General features: G+C 39.1%; 1 protein-coding gene across 1 annotated transcript in view; it reads left to right on the top strand.

Moving 5' to 3' along the window:
* Window positions 1-24858, top strand: part of LOC124282429 (hemicentin-1-like) — a 28951-nt gene that overhangs the window by 518 nt on the left and 3575 nt on the right. The window contains exons 2-16 of the mRNA XM_046718417.1: window positions 1149-1258; window positions 7080-7284; window positions 7690-7977; window positions 10467-10579; window positions 11281-11485; window positions 12740-12852; window positions 14570-14777; window positions 16218-16367; window positions 17182-17310; window positions 17956-18249; window positions 19863-19972; window positions 20208-20415; window positions 21149-21289; window positions 22938-23066; window positions 23880-24164. Of these exons, the coding sequence (XP_046574373.1) occupies window positions 1149-1258; window positions 7080-7284; window positions 7690-7977; window positions 10467-10579; window positions 11281-11485; window positions 12740-12852; window positions 14570-14777; window positions 16218-16367; window positions 17182-17310; window positions 17956-18249; window positions 19863-19972; window positions 20208-20415; window positions 21149-21289; window positions 22938-23066; window positions 23880-24164 (2688 nt within the window). The remainder of the gene's footprint in view (window positions 1-1148; window positions 1259-7079; window positions 7285-7689; window positions 7978-10466; window positions 10580-11280; window positions 11486-12739; window positions 12853-14569; window positions 14778-16217; window positions 16368-17181; window positions 17311-17955; window positions 18250-19862; window positions 19973-20207; window positions 20416-21148; window positions 21290-22937; window positions 23067-23879; window positions 24165-24858) is intronic.

Below are 24858 nucleotides of genomic sequence, written 5' to 3'. Positions count from 1 at the left end.
TCAAGTCTGGACCAGCCAAATCAGTAATTGATAATATGAGCAATGGGCTTCATTACTGGTTAGACAACACATAACTAACATAGGCACCAACCCAGAGAAAAAAAAGAACCACAGGCAATCCCCAATTGTATGAAGGCATGTGATCTACATGTGATATAGCTATAGTGAGTGAGGGAGTGAGTTTAGTTTTACGCTGCACTCAGCAATATTCCAGCTATGTGGCGGCGGTCTCTAAATAATCGAGTCTGGACCAGACAATCTAGTGATCAACAGTATGAGCATCGATCTGCACAAGTGGGAACCGATGACATGTATCAACCAAATCAGCAAGCCTGACCACCCGATCACGTTAGTTGCCTCTTATGACAAGCATGGATTACTGAAGATCAATATTCTAACCTGGACTTTAACGGGTAGTTAAAGCTATAGAAAACAGTCATCTTTATAATGGATTCTTTTAAGGTTGGAAAATTCAAGGGGCGGTGGCGTGGCCCAGTGGTGAAAGTGTTTCAAACATTCCCCACAGGAGTACAATGTATAAAACTCATTTCTGGTGTCCCCCCTCCATAATATATCTGGAATATTGCAACAACTTTATAGAACAACATATCCTGGAATCGATCTAATTCTATGTTGTTAATGTTTGTTTCAGCACCACGTTCTGTTACATCATCATTTGATGCCAAAACTCAGAACATTCTATGTTGTTAATGTCTGTTTCAGCACCACATTCTGTTACACCATTATTTGATGCCAAAACTCAGAACATTCTATGTTGTTAATGTCTGTTTCAGCACCACGTTCTGTTACACCATTATTTGATGCCAAAACTCAGAACATTCTATGTTGTTAATGTCTGTTTCAGCACCACGTTCTGTTACACTATTATTTGATGCCAAAACTCAGAATATTCTATGTTGTTAATGTCTGTTTCAGCACCACGTTCTGTTACACCATTATTTGATGCCAAAACTCAGAAAATTCTATGTTATTAATGTCTGTTTCAGCACCATGTTCTGTTACATCATCTTTGATGCCAAAACTCAGAACATTCTATGTTATTAATCTCTGTTTCAGCACCACATTCTGTTACACCATTATTTGATGCCAAAACTCAGAACATTCTATGTTATTAATGTCTGTTTCAGCACCACGTTCTGTTACACCATCATTTGATGCCAAAACTCAGAACATCTCTGCGTCACCAGGCTCTACAGTAGCTCTACCCTGCACAGTTCAGTCCTTGGGGAAATACAAGGTACATAAAATATGTTTAATAGATTACAGTTAAAAAGTGGTATTCCTAATTCATTAAGTTGATGATGAAAAAACCCTGGCTGCAATAGGACTGAGAAAATATTTTGAAATTAAATGTTCACACATACATGATTTTTCTCAGACTGTTCAGCTGTTTCAAAGGGGACCAAATACCAGTGACTCATTTTGTGGAGTCAGCAATATTAGAATATACATGTGACTTCATTGCTTGATTTCATGATAAATCAAGTGAAACATTGTGTCCAGTTTAAGCTTGAAACAAAATATTTCGAAAAGAATAAAATGTCTTAAGTAATACCCAAATAAAAGGTAACAGTGGTAAGGTGAAGTGAAAAGAATGAAATAAAATAACATTTGTCTCTCAATTCATAACTTAAGTCAAACTAAAGGTCACTGAACTTATTTGAAAGATCAAAAATAAAATTTAAAATTGAATTCTTCGTTTGGATCCATTTATTGTTATAGAATCAGTTAAACAAATATTTCATCAAAGAAATTCTTTAAGTTAACAATTTTGTGTGCTTATTCAATAAGGATTCCAGTTTAATTTATTGAACAAGATTAGTTTATTGATCAATTAACATCTGAGAACCAACACATTTGTATAATCTCCAAATGATCCATCCTATCAGCCATAAGTGACTGGTTACATGACCTTTGTGATTCTGAAGGTCGGGAACAGCTACTGTTGGTCAGTGCCTTGATGGATATCCAACTGAGGAACAAGCATTCTGAACTATACCGTTATCAGCGCCAGCTGGGTGGTACAGAGCACTTGTAGTCAATAAATACGGCTATTTAATGGTTCCTGGGAGAGTGGCATGGCAGGTGCTCCCTCTGACACACCTAATTGTGGGAGTCATCTCCTCCCCTCCCACCTCCCTCCCCACTCTCTGTGTCCCCCACCCTACCTCCCCAATAGTTCCTGGGTCAAGTAACCCCAGTATCCCAAATTCCAGGATAGATGGTTACAGAAAAAAATTCCTTTTTCAAAAGTTATGTCCAAAAAAATGATCCCCAAATGTCTGTTTTTCACTCTTTCACAGAAATGGTGTGATATATTCTTCTGTATCTATTAAATAACAAAAAATACTTTTAAATTATCCTGTCACTTTTTTCCTGAATGATTCTAAGATGCTCCCTGGTAATGTAAGATGATAGATCAGCCTGAGTCATCATGCAGATGTATGATCGTGTTACAGCTGCTGGGTTTTTTTTGCATTCATCTCATTTTGTGCATCTATTGTAGGATTGGAAACTCATACAAAACTTTAGGCCAGAGGAAGTTAGACCGATTTTTTGGCCAGTTTTGAATATAGTCTTCACACATTCTACTTGACACTTTCCACCATTTTGGTAAAGGATGTGCAGATTCCTTTTTAGATGGCATTTTTAGCTGCCTCACTAAAATAACAGTTGGGTGTTTGTCTGATAAAATGGCTTGATTTAAATGCTTTCATTAGTAAATGTAATTTTTACTTGCCAAGCTTAATAAACAATACTATGTGTTGAAATGTGGCCTCAAGGGATGTGACTGATGAGGTTATGACGTGCCATTATGCAACTTTAATTGTCCAATTTTCAGTATTTATTAATTGCTTTGATATTTCAAGGTTTAATCATACTAAACTATACAAAAATAGGGCAAGTAAATATTTGTGTTTATTTTAGCTTTATATCCCTATGGTTAAATTATATTGAATTTTAATGTGGCTATACAATTAGCATCAAATACATGGATAAGTGTCCAGAAAAATTCATGTTTGCCGAAACTTGTTCTTCAAGTATTATTTTCAAAACTGTATACATGAGAAAGTCATGAGCTGTAATCACATGTCTCTTTTAGCATTACGGCATCCTCTGACCAATATGGCTGCAGTATTGGCACTGCAGTGTTAAATATTACCTCAACTGTTAAACTCAATGACGTCAATGTTACTTAACTTAACACACTTTCACTTTTGATAAAACAGATTTGGAACACTTCCATCTGGACTGGAAAGGTACCTGGACACCTGCTTTTTAATGGTTCTCACTTCTTGGACACATTTTGGGTTGACAGCTATGTGTGTCTGTCTGTCTGTTTTCGGTTTCTGGAGAACTCATAAACTGTTCAATATTTCTTGTTGAAACTTGCGATACAAAGTGGTATGGGTGCCTTTTGAAAATGTTTTGTATTGATAGATATAGCTGTATACTTTTTTCATGACAACTACAAATGCTTGTTTATGGATCAGAACTCCAAAACTCTTGAATATTTCTGGGTGAAACCTTTGAAAGAGATTAGTCTTGTTATGAAATGCTGCCTTTTGATGGTTTGAGATATATAGTTTTCTTTTTTCTTTTATTTCATGACAGCAAGTGGGACTTTTATGAATATGATGGTAGTGCTCATTTCAGTGCAGAACTCCAAAACCTTTGAACATTTCTTGATACGAACTTGCCGTACACATCAGTCAAGTGGTGATCTGGTGCCCTTTGATGATTTGGGATATTAAAACTACTGAACATCATTTATCTTTTAGTTCATGGAACCAGAACTAACATTTGGCAATCAACCAAAAGTGACATCTTTGTAGTTTAATTTTATAACATGAGACAACTGTTTGGGATGAGAGATCGGGGACTAGGTGTTGCTTGGATTTTTCATTCGGTAACTTTGCATGATAGTTTTCTGTGAAAAAGGAAACATGATTTTCACTTTTCATATCTCATAGTTTTCAGAACATATAGCATAACAAGCAGATAAAGATAAATCAAGTAAAACTCAAACCCAAAGTATATTTTTAAGCATTACAGGTCTAGATTGTCACCAGAGGTTTTTCTCAATCAGCACAGATGAGGGGAAAAGTACATCTCAGATGTTTTCCAATGTTTATGTTTTCTATGAACAGAAACTGCTTGTAGTCTGTTCTAAGTCTTGTCGGCCGTCTCCGTGGTGTAGTGGTTAGAGCGTCCGCCCAGCGAGCGGAAGGTCGCAGGTTCTATCCCCAGCCGCATCATACCAAAAGACGTTAAAATATGGTACTTGTTGGTCCCTGCCTGGCGCTCAGCATTAATGGGCACAACGAGGACTGGTCAGCTCGGAGTCAGTATAATGTGTCTGAGTGGGGTATTCATGCTTAACTGTGGCATGGTATCTCAGTGAACTAGCACTATAAAACCATCTTCAGTCTGGGTTAGTACAAGCAGTCATCAAATGAGCGAAATATTCTTAAGTATGACATTAAACCCCATTCAGTGTAGACCGAACCAGTGTATGAAATAAGCCAAAAATCCAGCCAGACATCAGGGCTGGTAACTTCAAAATGTTACCAGCCCAAAATGGATTTAACCAGACCAAATATGGTGAAATTACTCAGATGTATGGAACATCTAAAATATTTACCAGACCATCGGGCTGGCTAGCTGTAAATTTAGACCGTCTGTCAGAAATCTAGACCATCTCGGGTGGTCAGACGGGCCTTATTTCATACACTGACTGAACCTGTGTTTGTGTTGATGTATTGACCTGTAACAAGCAGAGTTGTTGATACTTGTTGTTCGCCCATGCGAAACATGACCATCGGCATTACAGGGGAATGGTCTTCACACACTTGGTCTGTATAATGAGCACATTCCACAGCCGAAGGTGTACACCAATATAGCTGTCAGGAATCCCTCACAGACTGGATGGAATGTCCATGTCTGACTCCCAACAACACAACATTCACCTAGTTTTAGTACGTTTTACTGATGATCATTTCAAGTTAAAACAATTTCAAGTGATGTGACCGTCTGATATCTAGAAAGCAAGAAAAAATGTTAATTCAATTCTTTGACTATACTTAAAGACAAATAATTTAGAAATAATTTTGAATGCAAGAGGAAAGTTGTTATTTAATTTGGAAAGATATCTAAATATCAAAACAAAGGCGGTGATTATTGAAAACACCAGGGCCTAGATTTTCGAAGCTCTCTTAGCGCTAATATAGTCATAAGTGCCATGCATTAACATTAACTAACGACTCTCTTACCCCAAGAGAGCTTCAAAAATTTAGGCCCTGAAATATACAGATGACTCATTCCTTTGATGTCACAGCTCTGCGAATCTTGAAGCCACAACTTCATTTGCAAAGTTAGATGTTTTAAGCTCAGCTGCCAGGCTACACTGGTCCTCATGGTTTGGTAGACTGTCAGTTTTACCTGAAGTCATGGCGATGCTTACTATAGAACACTGTTCTGGGTTTGAGTCCGAGTCCCCTAAGATCTACATCATGCTGAGATTTCCACACACTGTCATGTTGTGATATCTGCTAGTTAAAGGAATTTAAAGAGCACCTGGCTATTTCAATCTGTCATGTCATGATTAACTATGGTAATATGAAAGAATCAGGTCTTCAGTTACATATTTTAAAGTGATTACCTTGTTTTCATTGCTATATGGTTGTATTATTTCGTAAAATCTTAACTTACTCTTCGGTAATGTCATTTGAGCACTACATGTGAAATACTCCCCAAAAGGAGTTAAACCCAACTTATTCACTGTCCACAGACTGGTTTATGTACCATTAATGCACACCATGTACTCTAGAAACAACATCTTCTCACCTTGATTAGAGTATTTATCATCCAGAAGTGATATTAGTTCCGTGAGATCAAGAGAACTCCTCTTGGAGATATCATCCCCATGAAATTACATCACAACACTGATTAGACCATTGGGACATCATAGGTGACCATGTTATCACAATTAAACAACATCACTAATTTCTTAGCTGTACCTCTACACTTCAGAAACTTCTTATTATTGTTTACAGACTGAAACTGGAATAAAATGTTGGATGATAAATGGAATCTCATCTTCTTGCAGAGCTACAGATAACTTTTTGGGTCATTGAGTTATGTACTCGCATGTGTTCATCTTAACTGGGTATCCTAATTTTCCTTTGATAACCAAACATATTGTACCCACCTCACTCAAAATGGTATTTTGCCATTTTCCATTAATTGTAAAAATATATTAAAGTTTAAATGTTGGTTTACGTGTTTGTTATTTATATTTGATCTGTTATTTGAGAAACGATAAGAAAGACTGCAAGTTGCCAAGTCCAGGTGCTGAAATAGAAACACTCAATATACCTCAGTTATTTTATCTATTTTTGTTTGTACGCATGTAACATCAAATCTATTGAGTATTTAGAAAAATTGAAGCGTACTTGTAGGCAATAGACTTAATAGGAAATGAGTTTTCACATAAATATTTGCGTAATTTATGCAGATACGCAGTTTATCTGTACCTCTGTTCTTGTCTTGTACCAAACATATCAATACACCTCTGAAAAAGGGGCGATGGGGTAGTCTAGTGGTTAAAGCATTTGCTTGTCATGCCGAAGACCTGGATTTGATTCCCCACATGGATGCAATGTGTGAAGCACATTTCTGGTGTCGCCCGCAGTGATATTGCTGGAATATTGCTAAAAGCGACGTAAAACTAAACACACTCAAAAATGTTTTTACATTTATTGTCCACTTGATATACTTCATATGACAAGACAGTCAGGCGATATTTTCTGTATAAGATACTGGTTCATATTTGGTCAGTCAGTCAATAAAAATATGTACATGTAAATTATTTCTGAGACCAAAACTGAACAACAAAAATAATCTGTATCACGTGTTCCCCTGCTGTGCTGTTTCATGTGAATTTTGTTACTTCCTTAATACAGGATATAGAAGTCTGCATGTAAAATCTTTCAAAGCTCAGCCCTGAAATCATCCAGAGCAGGATTAAAGATTAATCCTTCTGCTTTGTCCTGCAGGTGTCCTGGCTGGATGAGGATTCGAATGTCCTGACGTTTGGAAACTCGCGGACGTCTGACGATGACCGTCTTCATGTTGAGCGGTCGATGGCACACAGTTGGGATCTGGTCATCAGCGATGTGACTGAAGCTGATTCTGGAACCTACATGTGTCAGGTCAACACACCCAAACAGATGGTCAAGACTGTCACACTACACGTGGGCAGTGAGTAGATGTTATATCATACACTGTTCATTCATGTTTTGAGGTGGAACAGATTTTGGGGGTTCAAGCCAAATTTATGTTTTCCATAACATAATTCTTAAGGACATTCATTGAAGGTGTCCAATATTTTGATGTAAAACCTGAACCAAAATGTCCTTTCCTTGATGGACATTTTAGAATTTTGGGTGACGAAGAATGATGAGACTTTTTATGGATATACAGCTTCTTTATTATGAAAGGCTACGTTTCCCCATAGATTCTAATGTCTTGACGGGCATAATTTGGTGACAGGCGTAGGGTAATTGCTACTTATACCCAAAGTCTTGTTGCAGTGGCCAATAAACTAACATTTTGTCCAGCAACATTGGACAAAACACCTTGTTATTCTATGTGTCCATCTTGCAGATCCTCCTGTGGCCGAGGTGTCAGTGGAGAGCATGACCAAGTCAATCGGGGACAGTATCATGCTGTCCTGCACCATCTTTGGATACCCCCAGGAGTTGATGATGTGGACGCTGAACAGTTCGGATATACCAACAGGAGAAAAATATAACATCGGCATTGAAGACGTGGACAACATGACGGCTATTTTGACTCTGACGATTGGGTCACTACAGAGGCAGGACTTTGGAGCCTACACTTGTCGTGCCACCAACAGGTTTGGGGTGACGGAGGCTACTGTAAATGTCATTGGTGAGTGGAAATACTTATATAGAGGTATATTTCAATTAAATTATCTGGTGCTGGTAGGAAAAAGTTATCTTCTTGTGGTAACTAAGAAATTAATATTTGAAAAACTATAATTCACCATGTTCAAACCCAGTTGGGTGACTCTCCAGAACAGTCCCAGATCTCCATACTCTCAAGAGAACACTTTGTCCAAGTGCTTCATTCTCTCAAGGGAACATCTGCTCACAAGTACTCAGTTATTTCCAGGAGCTCTTGGTCCCCAGTACTACATACTCTCCAGGGAACACATGATTGAGGCCTGACACTTGTCCCAAGCCTATTCCTCCTTTGATTTGTAACACTAGTCACACATATAATATTAATTCATTATAATTACAAATGCAAGGCCTGGGTTAGAAATGGTCTTCAGCAACCCATGCTTGTTGTAAGAGGCGACTAATGGGATCAGGTTGTTAGGCTAGCTGACATGTCATCATATCCCTATTCAGTAGATCAATGCTTATGTCGATCACTGGATTTTCTGATCAAGATTCGATTATTTACAGACTGCAGTCATATAGCAGGAATATTACTGTATGCAGCATATAACAAACAGACTAATGCAAGGTTCATGTGTACTCACTCAGTGTCCTTGTTGTCGGACCAGTAGATTTTATGAGAGCCTCTGCTAGTTAGAACATCACTTCCAACTCCCCAACCTATCTGTGCCTAAATGACTGACTGAGTATGGTTTTACGCCGTTTTAGCAATATTCCAGCAATATCATGGCAGGGGACACCAGAAATGGGCTTCACAAATTGTACCCATGTGGGGAATCGAACCCGGGCCTTCGGCGTGATGAGCCAACGCTTTAACCACTAGGCTCTCCCACCACCCTGTGCCTAAATATGTCTTTGTTTGTCATGTGATGCCACACTCAACAATGTTAAAGTTATGTCATGGCAAGCTCTTAATAATTCTGGTCAGGACCAGGCAATCCAGTATTCCAATACTGTGTGTAAACAATCCATGCCGTCCAGTCCAAGCCCACCCAATCCCTTTGGTCCACTCTTATAGCCGCTGTACTATGCTGGAGACCTGTTCCAATACTATATTTCACAGCATAGGCGGATCTAGAGGGGGGTGCAGGGGTGCGCACACCACCTTTTGTGCTGAAAGTTTGTTAAATGACCATTGAAACTCGGGTGAAAATGAAGTGTGCACCCCTTCTTTTCTCAATAGTGTGCACCCCCCCTCTCAAAAAGCTGTATCCGCCCCTGCATAGGATGCCTCTATCAATGTCTGTCTATCTATCTATCTATCTATCTATCTATCTATCTATCTATCTATCTATCTATCTATCTATCTATCTATTTATTATTAAAGGGCTCTTACATATTTTCGTACCTGTGCAATTAAATATTTGCATAAGATGTACAGTTTGTTATATGCATTTTAACTTAAATTTACCGCAAGTTGCCAAGACAAAAAGAAAACAGTTTCATATATTGTATAATTATGGTATTGATATTATTGTATGTGTATTTCATTACAAGTGTGTGTGTTATAAACTTAGTTTACTGAGCATCAAGTTGGGCCAAAACATTATTCTTTTCCTGATGTATCGCAAAGTCATGACTGTGAAAGTTAGGACACATATTGATGTGATCATTATCTAGATGTTTACTGTTAGGTCAGCTCCAGCAGGGATTGTTTGGAACAAAGCTAACAAGAATAACAGCCACCTAATTGCAACAAGGCCCCATGAAACATTGCCAGCAGTTCCAGTCTTCCAGCCATGTGGCATCTTTCAAACTGTGGAAAATCACAAATATGTGGTCTACTTTAACTTATTAATTAAGATAAAGCATCCGTGATATCCCTGGCTGGTAGTGAGACTGGGTCTGTCCGTCAGCCTTATGAACATATTGTTATTTAATGAGAAACAATGTCAAAATGCAAAACACTCCAAAATTATGAAATTCATTATGGAGCAGCATGTGTTCAGTATTATATTCCATACCCAGGTGGTCGCTTTGGATTATTTCTCATAAAACAATCTTTCTCCAAAGATGTGTTTTGTGTACAACACAAATTGGTAACTTGTAACTCTTTCAGAGCTTTTTTGTTTTAAAGTGTGAACTAAAAAATATCATGTCTCAAAAAATGAAATAGTACCCCCAACACCCAGAACATTTAATGGTCCATCCCTTTTAGTCTGTGGAGGGTTCCCATGGTTACTGACAAATACTGAATTTGGGAAGAGTCTGCGTATTGTTGATGGGTTACAGATTAAGCAAATGTATGTGATTATGAAAACGTTTGCCTTCATTCTCCAGTTATCCATGGGAGAAAAAATCTCTTCCATATTTCTATAGTCACACCTTTCTTATACAAATATATATTTTGAAAATAAATGTGTTTAACTATATGTTAATTGTGAATAAATGCATCACTAGCAATGACAGTGGACCCATCATATCATTCAAGTGAAATGTAGCATTTTGTTTCAGAGCGGCCAAGCAGCACCGAGCCTCGGTTTGTGGAGACCTCCAAGAACGTGACAGTGATGGAGAAGGAGACAGCAGTTCTACCCTGCTCTGTGGAAAATCTTGGAAACAGCAAGGTGGGGAGCTTGCTCATGTCTCGTGATGTCTTCGAACATGAAGGAGCAGGAGTGTTATTATTTGAGATTTCTCATCACATTAAATATATAGCAAAGAGAAATAAAATGTGATCATGCATCATCCTGTGTAAAGTTGCCTCCTCTAACTACAGCAGGATCTGCTTAGCAAGGATTTGAATTCCAACTACATAACTACCCATCACAAACTGCCATATCACAATTAATATATACAATATACCAGCGTTTATAATAACTGCCAGCCCGACCGCCCAGGACAGGTTATTTTCAACACAGACTGCCAGATTCTCACATTCACCTGCCAGACTGTTGGGTTAAAATTTAGACATGTATATGAAGATATTTTGTGCATGGCCAGGTAAGTTTTGGCCAGGGCTGGCAAGTCTTACAGCTAACCAGCTCTGTGGCCTGGCTGAAATTTTTGGGAGTTTCATATCCTGAATATACGCACCTTTATCCAAAAGCAGTGCACCATGCACCTGTTATGAGTTTCACAAAAAATGTGAAACAACAACGGAAAGAACTTAATCATTTCAGGCCTTCCTGTAATATTTATCTGACACAGTGGTGTACATGTTCCACTGATGTATCTAAAATATGTTTTGTATAGGTATCTTAACAGGTTATCAAACACACTGACCAACTTGAAACAATGTATATCAGTTACCGTTTCCTTTTTCCAGGTGATGTGGATCTATGGGAAGGCATACTTGACGCAGGCGAGACGCATCGTGGCCAGAGACGATAGGTTCAGTATTCTGAAGAAAGGTGACAGAAAAGCATGGAACCTCCAGATAGAGAATGTCAAATATAGGGATGCTGGAATCTACCGATGCCGGGTGCATGGCAAACACCCCATCGTCAGAAGCGTGTTCCTCAATGTTAAGGGTAAGTCTCTCAGATCTTTATTTACTGATGTGTGACAAAGTTCCACTCTGGCATATTAATATCTTGGCTCTGGTGGATGGATTTAAAGATGAGATATATTAGAGTCATTTCTGAAAAATGAACCTGTGAAAATATGCCACATGAAACCTAGAAATATTGTTATGAAAATATTTGGAACTACAGGCAACTGTCTGTTTCTCTTTCTTCAACTTACAAGGTTGCAATACGGGAAAGAAAAGTGAATTTTTCAAATGTCAACACCATGACCCGAAACGCTTTTTAACTTTTTAACTGAAAGTCAAGTGGCCTTTGTGTTTGTTTGTCTTTAATTGACATATGGAGCGGAATGTATGAATGATCTTGGTATTCTCAATAATAATGCTCACAGATTTCTTATCCCTTTCTTAGACATGGCAGCCATGACTGTATAACTGTCATTTCTGGCCATTATTCAGCTAATTTTCCTTGTATCATATAATTTGATACAAGTCATATAATTATCAGTGTACAACCCTGTATCTCCATGTACAATGTTTTACTAATGTTACTGCATTTGTGACCCATGAAGATCCGGATTTTAGTTGTGTTTCCGCAACCCATGCTTGCTGTAAGAGGTGACTAAGAGGATCGGGTGGTCAGGCACATGTGTTGACACATGTCATCCTATCCCAATTGCGTAGATCGATGCTCATGCTGTTGATCACTGAATTGTCTGGTCCAGACTTGATTATTTACAGACTGCTGCCATATAGCTGGAATATTGCTGAGTGCGGCGTTAAACAACAGACAAATAAACAGCATTTGTGATGTCTCTAAAACTACAAAGCCTGTGTGGCTTATGTTTGGTATCGGGGCGGTGGGTAGCCTAGTGGTTAAGGCGTTCGCTCGTCACGCCAAAGACCCGGGTTCGATTCCCCACATGGGTACAATGTGTTAAGCCCATTTCTGGTGTCTCCCGCCGTGATATTGCTGGAATATTGCTAAAAGCGGCGTAAAACCAAACTCACTCACTCACTATGTTTGGTATCAAGGTGCTCAGCTATTGTTTTCTTTATTACGCTCAGATCTGATTGTAACATGACCACAAATACTTCTTGCCTAAACTTTGTAATCAAAGGGGCAAGATAAACTATACCTCTCTGTTGATTGATTTTAGAGTGACAATACTTCAGTTTAAGATATAGAGGTATTATGTCAAATTGGTTTCTGTGAATGATTTTACGACTGCTTCACAAGACAGCTCTTTCGTTTCAGCTGATTCACCATCTTCGGGACCGATGTTTGAACAACCGTCTGAGAACTTGACCGTAATAGCCGGAACTACAGCAGTGCTTCCATGTGGAGTGAAGAATCTGGGATCATATCAGGTAACTGACCACTCCACAGCACCTGCCCCTGTAGGGAGTAGAGACGACTTAATTATTGAAGACGATTTGGGGATTCAAATAATTGATCCCAATTGATCCCCTAGTTGTTGTACAAGGTGACTAAATGGTTCCAATGCTCAGGTTATATGGACTGCCTCCGTGGTGTAGTGGTTAGAGCGTCCGCCTGGAGAGCGGAAGGCCGCGGGTTCGATCCCCGACCACGTCATGCCAAAAGATGTTAAAATATGGTACTTGTTGGTCCCTGCCTGGCGTTCGGCATTACTGGGTACAACAAGGACTGGTCGGCTTGGAGTCAGTACAATGTGTCTGAGTGGGGTATTCATGCTTCACTGCGGCATGGTATCTCAGTGGGTTAGCACTATAAAACCAGTTTAAGTCTTGGCTGGTACAAGCAGCCGCACATACACATACATATGCATGCATGTCGTCATATGAGCGAAATATTCTCAAGCACGATGTAAAACTCAATTTCACCTCACCTCACCCTCACCTCACCTCACCTCACCTCACCTCACCTCTTCACCTCAGGTTATATGATATTTGTTGCTTGCATGCATCATACCCAGTGCTTTGGGATGATGTTTATGATATTGATCATTGGTTTGCCTGGTCCGGAATTGACTATTCACAAACCATAATCATATAACTAGAATACTGTGTTTATCAAAAATATAAATTTTAAAAATGAATTGAGATTCCCGAGTGAATTCCTTTTCTATTTAAATTCAGCCTTCCCATTTCTCCATTTTGTAGGGTGATCAAGGTTCACAAAGTATTACATCCTTTATGTATACAAATTGAGAATGGATGTAAATGATATACTTTTATGAGTCCTTTGGATGCAAAAAAGCATAACTGTTTGAATAGTTAAGTTTTTGAAAATTAAATGTTACAGATTACTGACCTTTCTGTTCTGGAAATCTATCACTGAAATCTGTTAATAGTTTTAAGGCTTCTTAGGATGTGCAGAGATATGGCAACAGTAACGTCTTTGAGAGACTTTGAGAAGTTGGAGTACTGAGAAAGGATAAGATATATAGATGAACAACCTCTATTACTATTAGGAGCAACATGTCAGTGGTGATTCTAAAGCTGTTATCAAGCAGTAATGATAACCTGCTTGATAACAGTGTTTGAACCTAGATGGAATCATCACTCCTAATTGTAATAAAGAGGTGGTTCATCCCTATATCTTATCCTCCCAACAACAGTGAAAAATATTTATATCTAGTGAAGTGTTCCATGTGTTGGCAGCCTAAGACCCCTCAGTTCATGCCTTCAACGGGTCTATCTCACAGTCCCTGAACCCCATTATTTTCCCTTCTGTGTAGCCCTCCCTGCAATGCTAAAGCCCTAGATGAAGCAAGTCTAGAATTCCTCAGGTTCAGGATCTCCCATCTTACTGGGGCTCCTTTTCAATTTAAATGGAATTTGTATATTTGTTACTGTCAAAATTATGTATATTCAGAGACTTAGTGTTAGTCTAGCCTTCTAGCACAAGATGAGTTTCTGAGAGTCCACTAGACTGTAGATCCCAAGGAGGTATCTAGTCATTCAGATTAAGCAGTAATGTATTACTAAGATTCCCTTTACTGTGAACTAGATAGCCCCAGGTGGTCTGTGGGAGTTATGCCTGTAATCACTCAGGTGAAGCAGTTTTACAATTTGCGTCACACTTTGCTTCACATTTTGCCAGGTTGTATGGACTGGAGGCAAGGAACAGAAGCTGCTCACATATCGCTCTCGTCGCACCACTAAAGACAAACGGTTCAGGATTGACAAACCCTACCACAAAGACTGGAACCTGCACATTGAGAATGTAAATGTGGACGATGAAGGCTTGTATACTTGTCAGGTCAACACCAACCGTCGTCTCTCTCGCTATGTCTATCTCACTGTTCAATGTAAGTATCTCATTCATTTAGTGAAACTATCCAGTTAACTATCTCACATTTCTGTGAGGTATCTCAGTACTTCTTAGATACATTTTCTTATCTCATAATGCAGAATAAAATATGTTAGTACAGGTCGAAATACCTCGGTTCAGTTAAAGTATTTCATGGTTCAGTGTTCAAAATCTCATGGTTTGTTGTGTGTTAGTATCAATCAAAAAGATGTAAATATATATCAATTCAGTGTAAATATCTCAATTCAGTGTGGCTCCCAAAATATCTCACAATTCAGTGTAATTATCTCACAGTTCAGTGTGAATATCTCACAGTTCAGTGTGATTATCTCACAATTCAGTGTAAATATTTCTAAATACAGAGTAGTTATCTCACAATTCAGTGTAAATATCTCACAATTCAGTGTGATTATCTCAATTCAGTGTAAATATCTCACAATTCAGTGTAATTATCTCACAGTTCAGTGTGAATATCTCACAGTTCAGTGTGATTATCTCACAGTTCAGTGTAAATATTTCTAAATACAGAGTAGTTATCTCACAATTCAGTGTAAATATCTCACAATTCAGTGTGATTATCTCAATTCAGTGTAAATATCTCACAATTCAGTGTAGTTATCTCTCAGTTCAGTGTAAATATTTCTAAATACAGAGTAGTTATCTCACAATTCAGTGTGATTATCTCAAAAATCAGTGTAAATATCTCAATTCAGTGTTAATATCACAAAATTCAGTGTAATTATCTCACAATTCAGCATACAATTTTACAGTGTATAATAAAATTCATTCTGAACATCTTAAAAATGAGTGTTTAAATCTCACAATTCTGAATAAAATACAGTCATCTCTCGCAATAACGCTCTTCGCGATACCGCGGATTTGGTTAAACCGCGGGGTAATCCATGGCTCCCATAAAAAAAGTTGCACACATATTCACGTCATCAAAAATAGCACATCAACGAATCTGCTGTTGAGCTCTGGTTAATCACGTTGTAAACTAGTGAAATTCTGTGCGGATTGCAATTAACAGTGTTTATCGTTTCAGATGCTTAAAACATGCAGGGTTTTTTCAATAATAATAGATGAACAGCGAAACATCGTAATTAACTTTGTCATAAAGACATGTCGATCATCAGCTGAGTACTTACGTTTGCTATGATGCAGCACACCGCGTAATTGAGCGGGTAAACACCGCCATCCGAGAATGTATGATGTCACAAAACTCTCAGTTCAGTGTAAATGTCTAAAAAATCAGTGTACATATTTCACATTCAATGTATACATTACAGAATTCATTAGAACCTTCTCACATTTCAGTGGAAATATCTCACAATTGACACTAAATATCTCACCATTTACTGTAAATATCTCACCATTTACTGTAAATATCTCACAGTTGTTGAGAACAGTCTCTAACTCATCTTACTATGTTCTCCAGCTCCAGCAAGGATCATCGACAGCGAAAACAATGACGTCATCGTCCAGGAAGGCGAGGATGCGGAGCTTGTGTGCAACGTCACCGGTGACCCCCTTCCCAAGGTGACATGGAGGAGAGAGGAATCGGCAGCACTTTGTAAAGGAACAATCTGTAAGTACAGCAATAACCCTCCAGTCTTGACCATATGGGACCAGATGATCAGCAGATCCTGTTCCACAAAATAGTTGTTGGGCTACAATTACCATAAGTTATTGTTAACCCACAGCGGGAATGACAGTCAGAGTTAGCCCATGCTTGTCGTGACGGAGATGACTTCTGACCGTTACAGTCGTAGCACTTGTATAATCCCTATGTGAAATCAGATGGTAGTCGAAGGTCTAGTTCGTTGTCTTGTCCTTTACTTCAGATTTTATGACAAACCAAGCTATTTCATCACATCATACGACCAACAATAGCCTGTTGTGGACCTTTTTTTAAAGCCTGTGTTCTAAATTATAAATAATATTATAATGTTAATATGTGTAAATTCAGAAACTGCTTTCAAATGTGACATGTTCATAATGGACTTGTGTGAACTTGATCTATTCACTATATGCTGAAATAAAGCTGATGAGACGTTAAATATTAACTCACTCACTCACACTTACTGTTGCGGACCTATAATAGAACCACAATTTGGTTCAAATTTACATAAACCCTGGTGGAGAATCCAGAGAGAAAAGGTCCCCAGTAGCCTTCGCTTGTAGTAGGACAGAACCAAATGAAACCTCAGTCACTTTCTGATTTGGATCATTGTTCGGCTAGCATGTTGCTTATAATATCAATCTCGTGCTCGTCTAGTCCAGACTAGATCAGGCTGTGGTGATATTGCTGGCATATTGGTTTGAAACAACTATTGCATATTCCCAGTCAGCCATTACTTGTAAACTTTAAACACAAGTTTCCATGTTTATGCTTATTTCAGTTTCGGGAGAGTTTGGCGAGATCCTGCGTGTACCTAGAGCTGCAGTCAACTGCAGTGGTGGCTATGAGTGTATTGCATATAATGAAATCCCCCCTGCAGTCCGTCTCACCATGATGCTGACAGTCGGAGGTGAGAATCTAACATCACAAGCAGCAACTCAGTAGATGAGACTATGACCAGATATTCAGCCCACCTGAGTAAAAGTCAAGTGACCTCTTGTCTGGGCTCATTAGACTAATGCTTAGATTGAATATGTATAATTGTTATAGAAACAAATAATACCATTTAAATTGAAAAGGAGCCCCAGTGAGAAGGAGATTCAGAACCTGAGGAAGTCTAGACTTGCTTCATTTATGGCTTCAACATTGCAGGAAGGGCTACGCAGTAGGGCAAATAATGTGGTTCATAATGAGACTGCTCATTTGTCCAACTTGTGTCGCTGTAGTGGCACACATATTTTCCTTATCGTAATATTTGATAGTAGAACTTTGTCTCTACTCTCGGACTTTGAACATGTTCTCTCGAAATGTAAACTTCTTCTCTGAATCTACAGTTAACGAAACCCCAATTTGTTTCAGATTTTCTGATCCATCTGATTCAGCGGTGTCCCCCGCTGTGATATTGCTGGAATATTGCTAAAAGCGACATTACACTAAACTCAGTCACTCACTCTTGGCATTAGGGGCATAAAATAAGCACTGCTAAGCTTAGTTGGAAATATTTAACCAAACAATATATGTGTAAACAGGTCTGTAGCCTGAAGTTTTGTTGCAGTGAAGCCTCAGGTCAGGATTATGAGCGAAAGGATATCGCAGATAGCTGGCAAATCGGCCATCTTGGAGTGCCTCATCGACATGAACCCCTTTGAGACAACCACGTGGTACAGGAACGGGTACAAGGTGGAAGTAGACTCGGAGCGCCGATTCAGCCAGGAATTGTTTGATGAAGGAGGTTATTCATATGCCTTGTTGCTGCGTATCGACGATCTTCAGGATGATGACTTTGGCAACTACACGTGTGCAGCATCGAATGCATTTGGATATGATGAGAAGTCCATGAAGTTGTATGGTTTGTATTGCACTGTTTTCTCACATTTTCAGTTCATTTATTGTGGGGGCGGTGGGGTAGCCTAGTGGTTAAAGCGTTCACTCGTCACACCGAAGACCGGGTTTGATTCCCCACATGGATACAATGTGTGAAGCCCATTTCTGGTGTCTGGAATATTGCTAAAGGCAGTGTGAAACTATACTCACTCACTCATTTTGTCAGGAAACCATGACGTCCGATCATTGCCTGGAACTTCAAGATTTACAAACAGACATAATTCTATAACTAGGACTTGTTTGAAAATGTAGATTTTAATTCACTGGGCTCTGAAACTGAATATCCTTTTGTACAATTAACCTTGCATGTTTATGATCTTGGTGTGTTCAAATGATGAAATAGATAATGGTTATATGTATGCAAAAGTCATGTGATAAATTTAAAGTGATATATTTAAGCCATGTAAAGTGTATGTATATATATATATATAAGTTAAGAAATAAATTTACAGTGTATATGTAAGTCATGCAGTAAATTTGAAGTGTACATGTAAGTTAATAAACAATTTTAAAGTGTATATATATATATAAGTTATGAGTGAGTGAGTCAGTTTGGTTTTATGCCGCACTCAGCAATATTCCAGCTATATGGTGGCGGTCTGTATATAATCGAGTCTGGACCAGACAATCCAGTGATCAACAGCATGAGCATCGATCTGCACTATTGGGAACCGATGACATGTGTCAACAAAGTCAGCGAGCCTGACCACCCGATCCCGTTAGTCGCCTCTTACGACAAGCATAGTCGCCTTTTGTGGCAAGCATGGGTTGCTGAAGACCTATTTTACCCCGGTTCTTCACGGGTCATATAAGTTATGAAATAAATGTCCAGTTTATTATAAGGTATTAGATAACTTTATAGTGTATCTTTTAGTTATGAAAGAGCGACAATATGACAAGTAATGAAATAGACAACTGATACCTAAATATTTAAAGTGACACAGACAAAGGGTATGTGTATTAAAAGTCATGAAACCAATCTACTGTATATTATAAAGGTATAAATTGGTTTGGTTATTGTTTAATGCCGCACTCAGGAATATTCCATCTATATGGCGGTGATCTGTAAATAATCAAGTCTGGACCAGACAATCCAGTGATCAACAGTATGAACATCAATCTACGCAATTGGAATATGATGACATTTATCAACCAAGTCAGCGAGCCTGACCACCCAATCCCGTTAGTTCCCCCCCCCCCCCAACACGTTTTGCAGGGGGTATTAAAAAGTGTCCGTCCGTCCGTGCGTCTGTGCACATTTGTCTTTTCCAGAGCAGCTGTACTAGAACTTCAAAACTGTTCACTATTTCTTCACCAAACTTGGCACATAGATAGATCTTGTGGTGCACTGGTGCCTTTTGGTAGTTTTGGAATTCTGCATAAAATATTTTTTGTGTTTCCATGCCAACAAGTTTGGCTTCAACTGAATTTTGTGGTAGTGCTCAACTCAACCCGGATCTTCACGGGTCGTAAAGGCATGAAATAGACAAGGGTAATGTCAGTACCCATGACAGAGACATACTGTGCATGTCTGTTCAAGACATAGATATGCTTACATACATGCTTTATGTTATACAGAGATGCAGCCAACATTGCCACGGATCAGCCAGTCCGTGTCTACTGTGGTAGTAGAGGAGGGCGAGTCAGCCATCTTGCCATGTGCTGTGAAAGATCTGGACTCCAGGACGGTGAGATCTAGTTTGTGGTTATGTCAGCTATTTCTAGATACAATACCTTAATTACAAGCGATGTGATCAGAAGCAACAGAATATCTCGGTGAGGTACTCACAAGAATAATTCACCTTGAATACCAAACTCTATCCATTTAATCTCTGCTGAATATAAGAATCAATTATTGTTTATGACATTAAGCCATAAAAATGTTTATCTGTCAAATATATTTGAATGATATTTTTTATCCAGGTAAGCTGGACAAACAGTGAGGGCGTACTGACCGTTGGCACAGATGTTCTTGATGGTAATGACACAAATCTGAGTGTAGAGCACTCTACCGACGAGCAATGGGATCTGGTATTGGGGGAGGTGATGGAATCCGATGCTGGTGTCTACACCTGCCAGGTTGCCATAGATACGCACAACATCAGTAAACAAGTTACACTGTCAGTAGTAGGTGAGTGAGGGAGTTGAGTTGTATGCTGTTTTTAGTCATATCCTAGCGATATAATAGTTGACACCAGAAATATGTTTTATACGACAGACGTAATATATACATTAAGGTTTGTGGATTCACACATTGTACACATGGGGAATCAAACCTCAGTATCTGGCATGCCTAGAGAACACATGAACCACTGGGCTACCACCAAGCCTATTTTGCCTGCACGATGCACGATGCCATAGAATACATTACTAGGGCAGAGGACATGTAAACAAGTTGCCTCAGTTTAAAGTGATGTGTCACATTTGGATTCAATTACTCGCAAAAAAATTCATCATATTATCAGTGAATGAAATAAGCCAAAAGTCCAGCCAGACATCAGGGCCGGTAACTTCAAAATGTTACCAGCCCAAAATGGATTTAACCAGACCAAATATGGTGAATTTATTCAGATGTATTAAACATCTAAATTTTTACCAGACCATCGGGCTGGCTAGTTGTAAATTTAAACCATCCGTCAGAAATCTAGATCGTCTCAGGTAGTCGGACGGGTCTTATTTCAAACACTGATATTATCAGTTAATTTTACTTCTAGACACCCAGTCATGTCTATTTCTGATAGATATAATATAGAGTAGTTAGACTGATGAAACAAACCAAAATGTTATTTTATGATTATACCTGTGAATGTTTGATCAAATCCACAATTCAAAATATTAAAATATCTGATTTTGATTGATTACAGTGCCTGCCTATATGGTGTCCACTTCGGACAGCATCCGTGTTGAAGAGGGTCAGAATACCATGTTGGAGTGTGTGGCTGGAGGAATACCTACCCCCCAGGTCTTGTGGTCGGTGGGCGAGGGCAACAACTGCAGTCTAATAGGTAACAACAACAATAATATGCTTTATCCACTTCCTGGTCTTCAGTAGCCCATGCTTGTCATAAGAGGCGTCTAACAGGATCGGGTGGTCAGGCTTGCTGACTTGATTGACACATATCATTGTATAATATTTGTGTAGATCAATGCTCATGCTGTTACTCACTGGATTGTCTGGTCCAGACCAGATTGTGTCCAGGTCACTGCCATGTAGCTGGAATATTGCTGAGTGTGGCATTAAGCAAACAAACAAACAATATGGGTTCTCAACTAACTGATACTGATTAACTTTTACCATGCTCGTTAGTCATGAATGATGGGACCCGTGAAGATCCGGGGTAGAATAGGTCTTCAGCAAACCATGTGCTTGCCATAAAAAGGCGACTATCTTGTCGTAAGAGGCGACTAACGGGATCGGTTGGTCGGTTTCGCTGACTTGGTTGACACATGTCATCGGTTCCCAATTGAGCAGATCGATGCTCATGCTGTTGATCACTGGATTGTCTGGTCCAGACTCGATTATTTACAGACCGCCGCCATATAGCTGGAATATTGCTGAGTGCGGCGTAAAACTAAACTCACTCACTCACTCACTAGTCATGAATGAAAATACATTTATATAATCAGTTTTGGGTGAAAAATCAGTTCTCTAAAGACAAAAGTTTGTTAAACAGAATTTGTGACTCATTTTAAACAATATTCTAGCACGACAATGTGTGATACTCGATTCTGATTGGCTGAGAGCTCATCAAAACCATACTTAAATGACAGTTTAAGTACCGCTAATTAAAGTGACCGATTCACCGAACTCGTTGACCCTATTGTTTGTAAACAAACATGTCTGACATCGGAGACTTCTACCTCGGCAGAACGCGTTCGGTTTTTAAATTACATTTAGCGGTCTTAAATCAACGATAAAGGACCGCAAAATTGAAAACAGAGTAGCTTTATCTTCTAAATATATACTAAGGAGTCTGGACACTGGACTTTTGAAATAGTTTGTTATAGCCATTAGCATGTCATATCCACACCCTATAACCACGTTGTACTGTAATGCTTATTCCTGATTATCAAGTGTGGATACTAAAGAAATTGCTTACATTGATCCTGTTTTTATTAGGACATAAAACAAATTCTTTTTCACTTATTACAATGATGCACAAGTAAATGTAATAGTCTGTGTAAAAGTAATGAGTAATTGTGGATAATTAGGCATTGAATCATTTGATGTTTTTGGTGAAGAGGACACGTGACACTTGTATTGGTGAAGTAAGAGCTCATGTCATGCTGAAGAGACTGAATGTGGGTCCTGCATGGTGTATGGCGGCGTATGTCTGAACGAGTGAGTGAGTTTAGTTTTACGCCGCACACAGCAATATTCCAGCTATATGGCAGCAGTCTGTAAATAATCGAGTCTGGACCGGACACTCCAGTGATTAACAGCATGAGCATTGATCTGCGCAATTGGGAACCGATGACATGTGTCAACCAATCCAGCGAGCCTGACCACCCGATCCCGTTAGTCGCCTCTTACGACCAGCATGGATTACTGAAGGTTCCTGGACCTTTACGGGTATTGAACGAGAAGAGACAGTGTTGTCCTCAGATGTTTGTTAACATGTTTGTCCTAATACAGGTGTTGTTTGTCTACAGGTGTGAATCACACAGGACAGTACTTGAATCTGACCAGCGTGAGGCGGGACTGCGATGGAGACTTCTACTGTCAGGCTCGCAATGAATATGGCGAGACGTCTAGGATGAAGATGACGGTCGTTGTTGAATGTAAGCTGGCTGAACAGGATCTTGATTTTAGTGCATGGTATTGAGTGAAAGAAAGAAATGAGAGAGAGAAGGGAGTGAGTGGTGAGAGGGAAGGGAAGATGTTGTTGAGTGTTGGAGTGAGGTAAATAGGAGACAGAGTGGGCTTGACAAAATGTACCAGGGAAATCAAAACTGGGATTCATGAAGGACTTAGGATGGTCTCACAGTTAACATATTATTTTTCTCACAAATACCATGCAATGACTAGACCAATCTCATTGACACAGGGGTAGTGGGGTAGCCTAATGGTTAAAGCATACGCTCGTCTGGCTGAAGACCCGGGTTCAATCTCCCACATGGGTACAATGTGTGAAGCCTATTTCCACAATATTGCAGGAATATTGCCGAAAGCAACATAAAATCATACTTACTCACTCACTGACACCAAAGTTGAAAAGTTAGACTGACTGAGTTTGGTTTTACGCCGCTTTTAGCAATATTCCAGCAACATCACGACGGGGGACACCAGAAATGGGCTTCACACATTGTACCCATGTGGGGATTCGAACCCGGGTCTTCAGCGTGACGAGCCAACGCTTTAACCACTAGGCTACCCCACCGCCCTGAAAAGTTAGATATTGCTGACCCATCAAGTCCTTCCTTCATGCCTTTGATGCCAAGTACAAGCAGGGTAAAAACATGTAAAGTATTAACCATTGTGTAATACATTGAATGAATCACCACCTTTCACTCCCAAGCACAGATTGTATCTAAAAAAGAGGTACTTTACCTGACAAAAATGTTTAAAAAATGTCTTCTTAATATTTCCCTCAGTTCTTCCAGAGGTGACTGTACAGGGAGAGATGGTGGTTCAGGAGATGGGCCAGGAGACAAGGCTGGAGTGTCAGGTTGTCACCAAGCCTCTCGGGGACGTCATGTGGTACAGAGGCAACACGAAGGTCGAGTACAACGCCAAGTACAAGGCTGAGATGCGCAACGAGGAAAAGCTGTTTACACTGACGTTAGACATCCATGACCTGAGAACTGAAGACTTCGGGGAGTACACCTGTCGGGCTGTCAATTCTTTAGGAACTGATGAAGAGTCTTTGACACTCAACAGTGAGTCCATCTTATAGCTAGAGTGTATAGCAGCTCCACAACCTGTTTCAAGTCCTTGACCATTTTTTTTGTGCAGGGAAAAAGTATTAAAAGAAGATACAATGGTCTTGTTGTATGACCTGGCCATAATACCATCATGGTTTGCTCATACTATCAACCACTGGTTTACTTGCCTTTACTAAATAAATTAAAGGCAACTATGACAAAACAATTATGAATTTTTGATCTTTTGAATTAATTTCTTTTTCATGTGGCCATGTGAATTGGTAGGTAATCCTACAGTAGATTTAAGGCTGGACAAAATGGGCAAAAGGATGAAAAATATTTTGGAAAGTTTTAGGTGAGACAGACAAATTGTTAAGCCGGGAGGAAATTACTGTTTTTGTAAACAAACCACCAGGTCATATCGATAAAAATACTGTAATACTTTTATCAGAAATTTTTCATTACTGTTATATACTTTTCATACTGTTAAGTTTCCCCAAAGAAATTCATTGCACATGCTCTCAGCAATGCAAAAATGGCCTTATGTACCAAACAAAATTATTATGTATTATTATGTATTATGCTATACTGCTTTTGTCCTTCAAGTAGTCTGTAGTCACCAGCTGAGAGGCTGAAGGCCACATGACCCCTTATCTATAACTGTATGTGGCAGAAGAATGTAATGTTTTGAACATACATTGGAAGCTGA

Source organism: Haliotis rubra, unplaced genomic scaffold (genome assembly GCF_003918875.1).
Source record: "Haliotis rubra isolate DU_JTF1 unplaced genomic scaffold, ASM391887v1 Scf3, whole genome shotgun sequence".
Taxonomy (NCBI): Eukaryota; Metazoa; Mollusca; class Gastropoda; order Lepetellida; family Haliotidae; genus Haliotis; species Haliotis rubra.
Note: the sequence above shows the minus strand (reverse complement) of the source record. Positions and strands in the feature narration are given on the sequence as shown.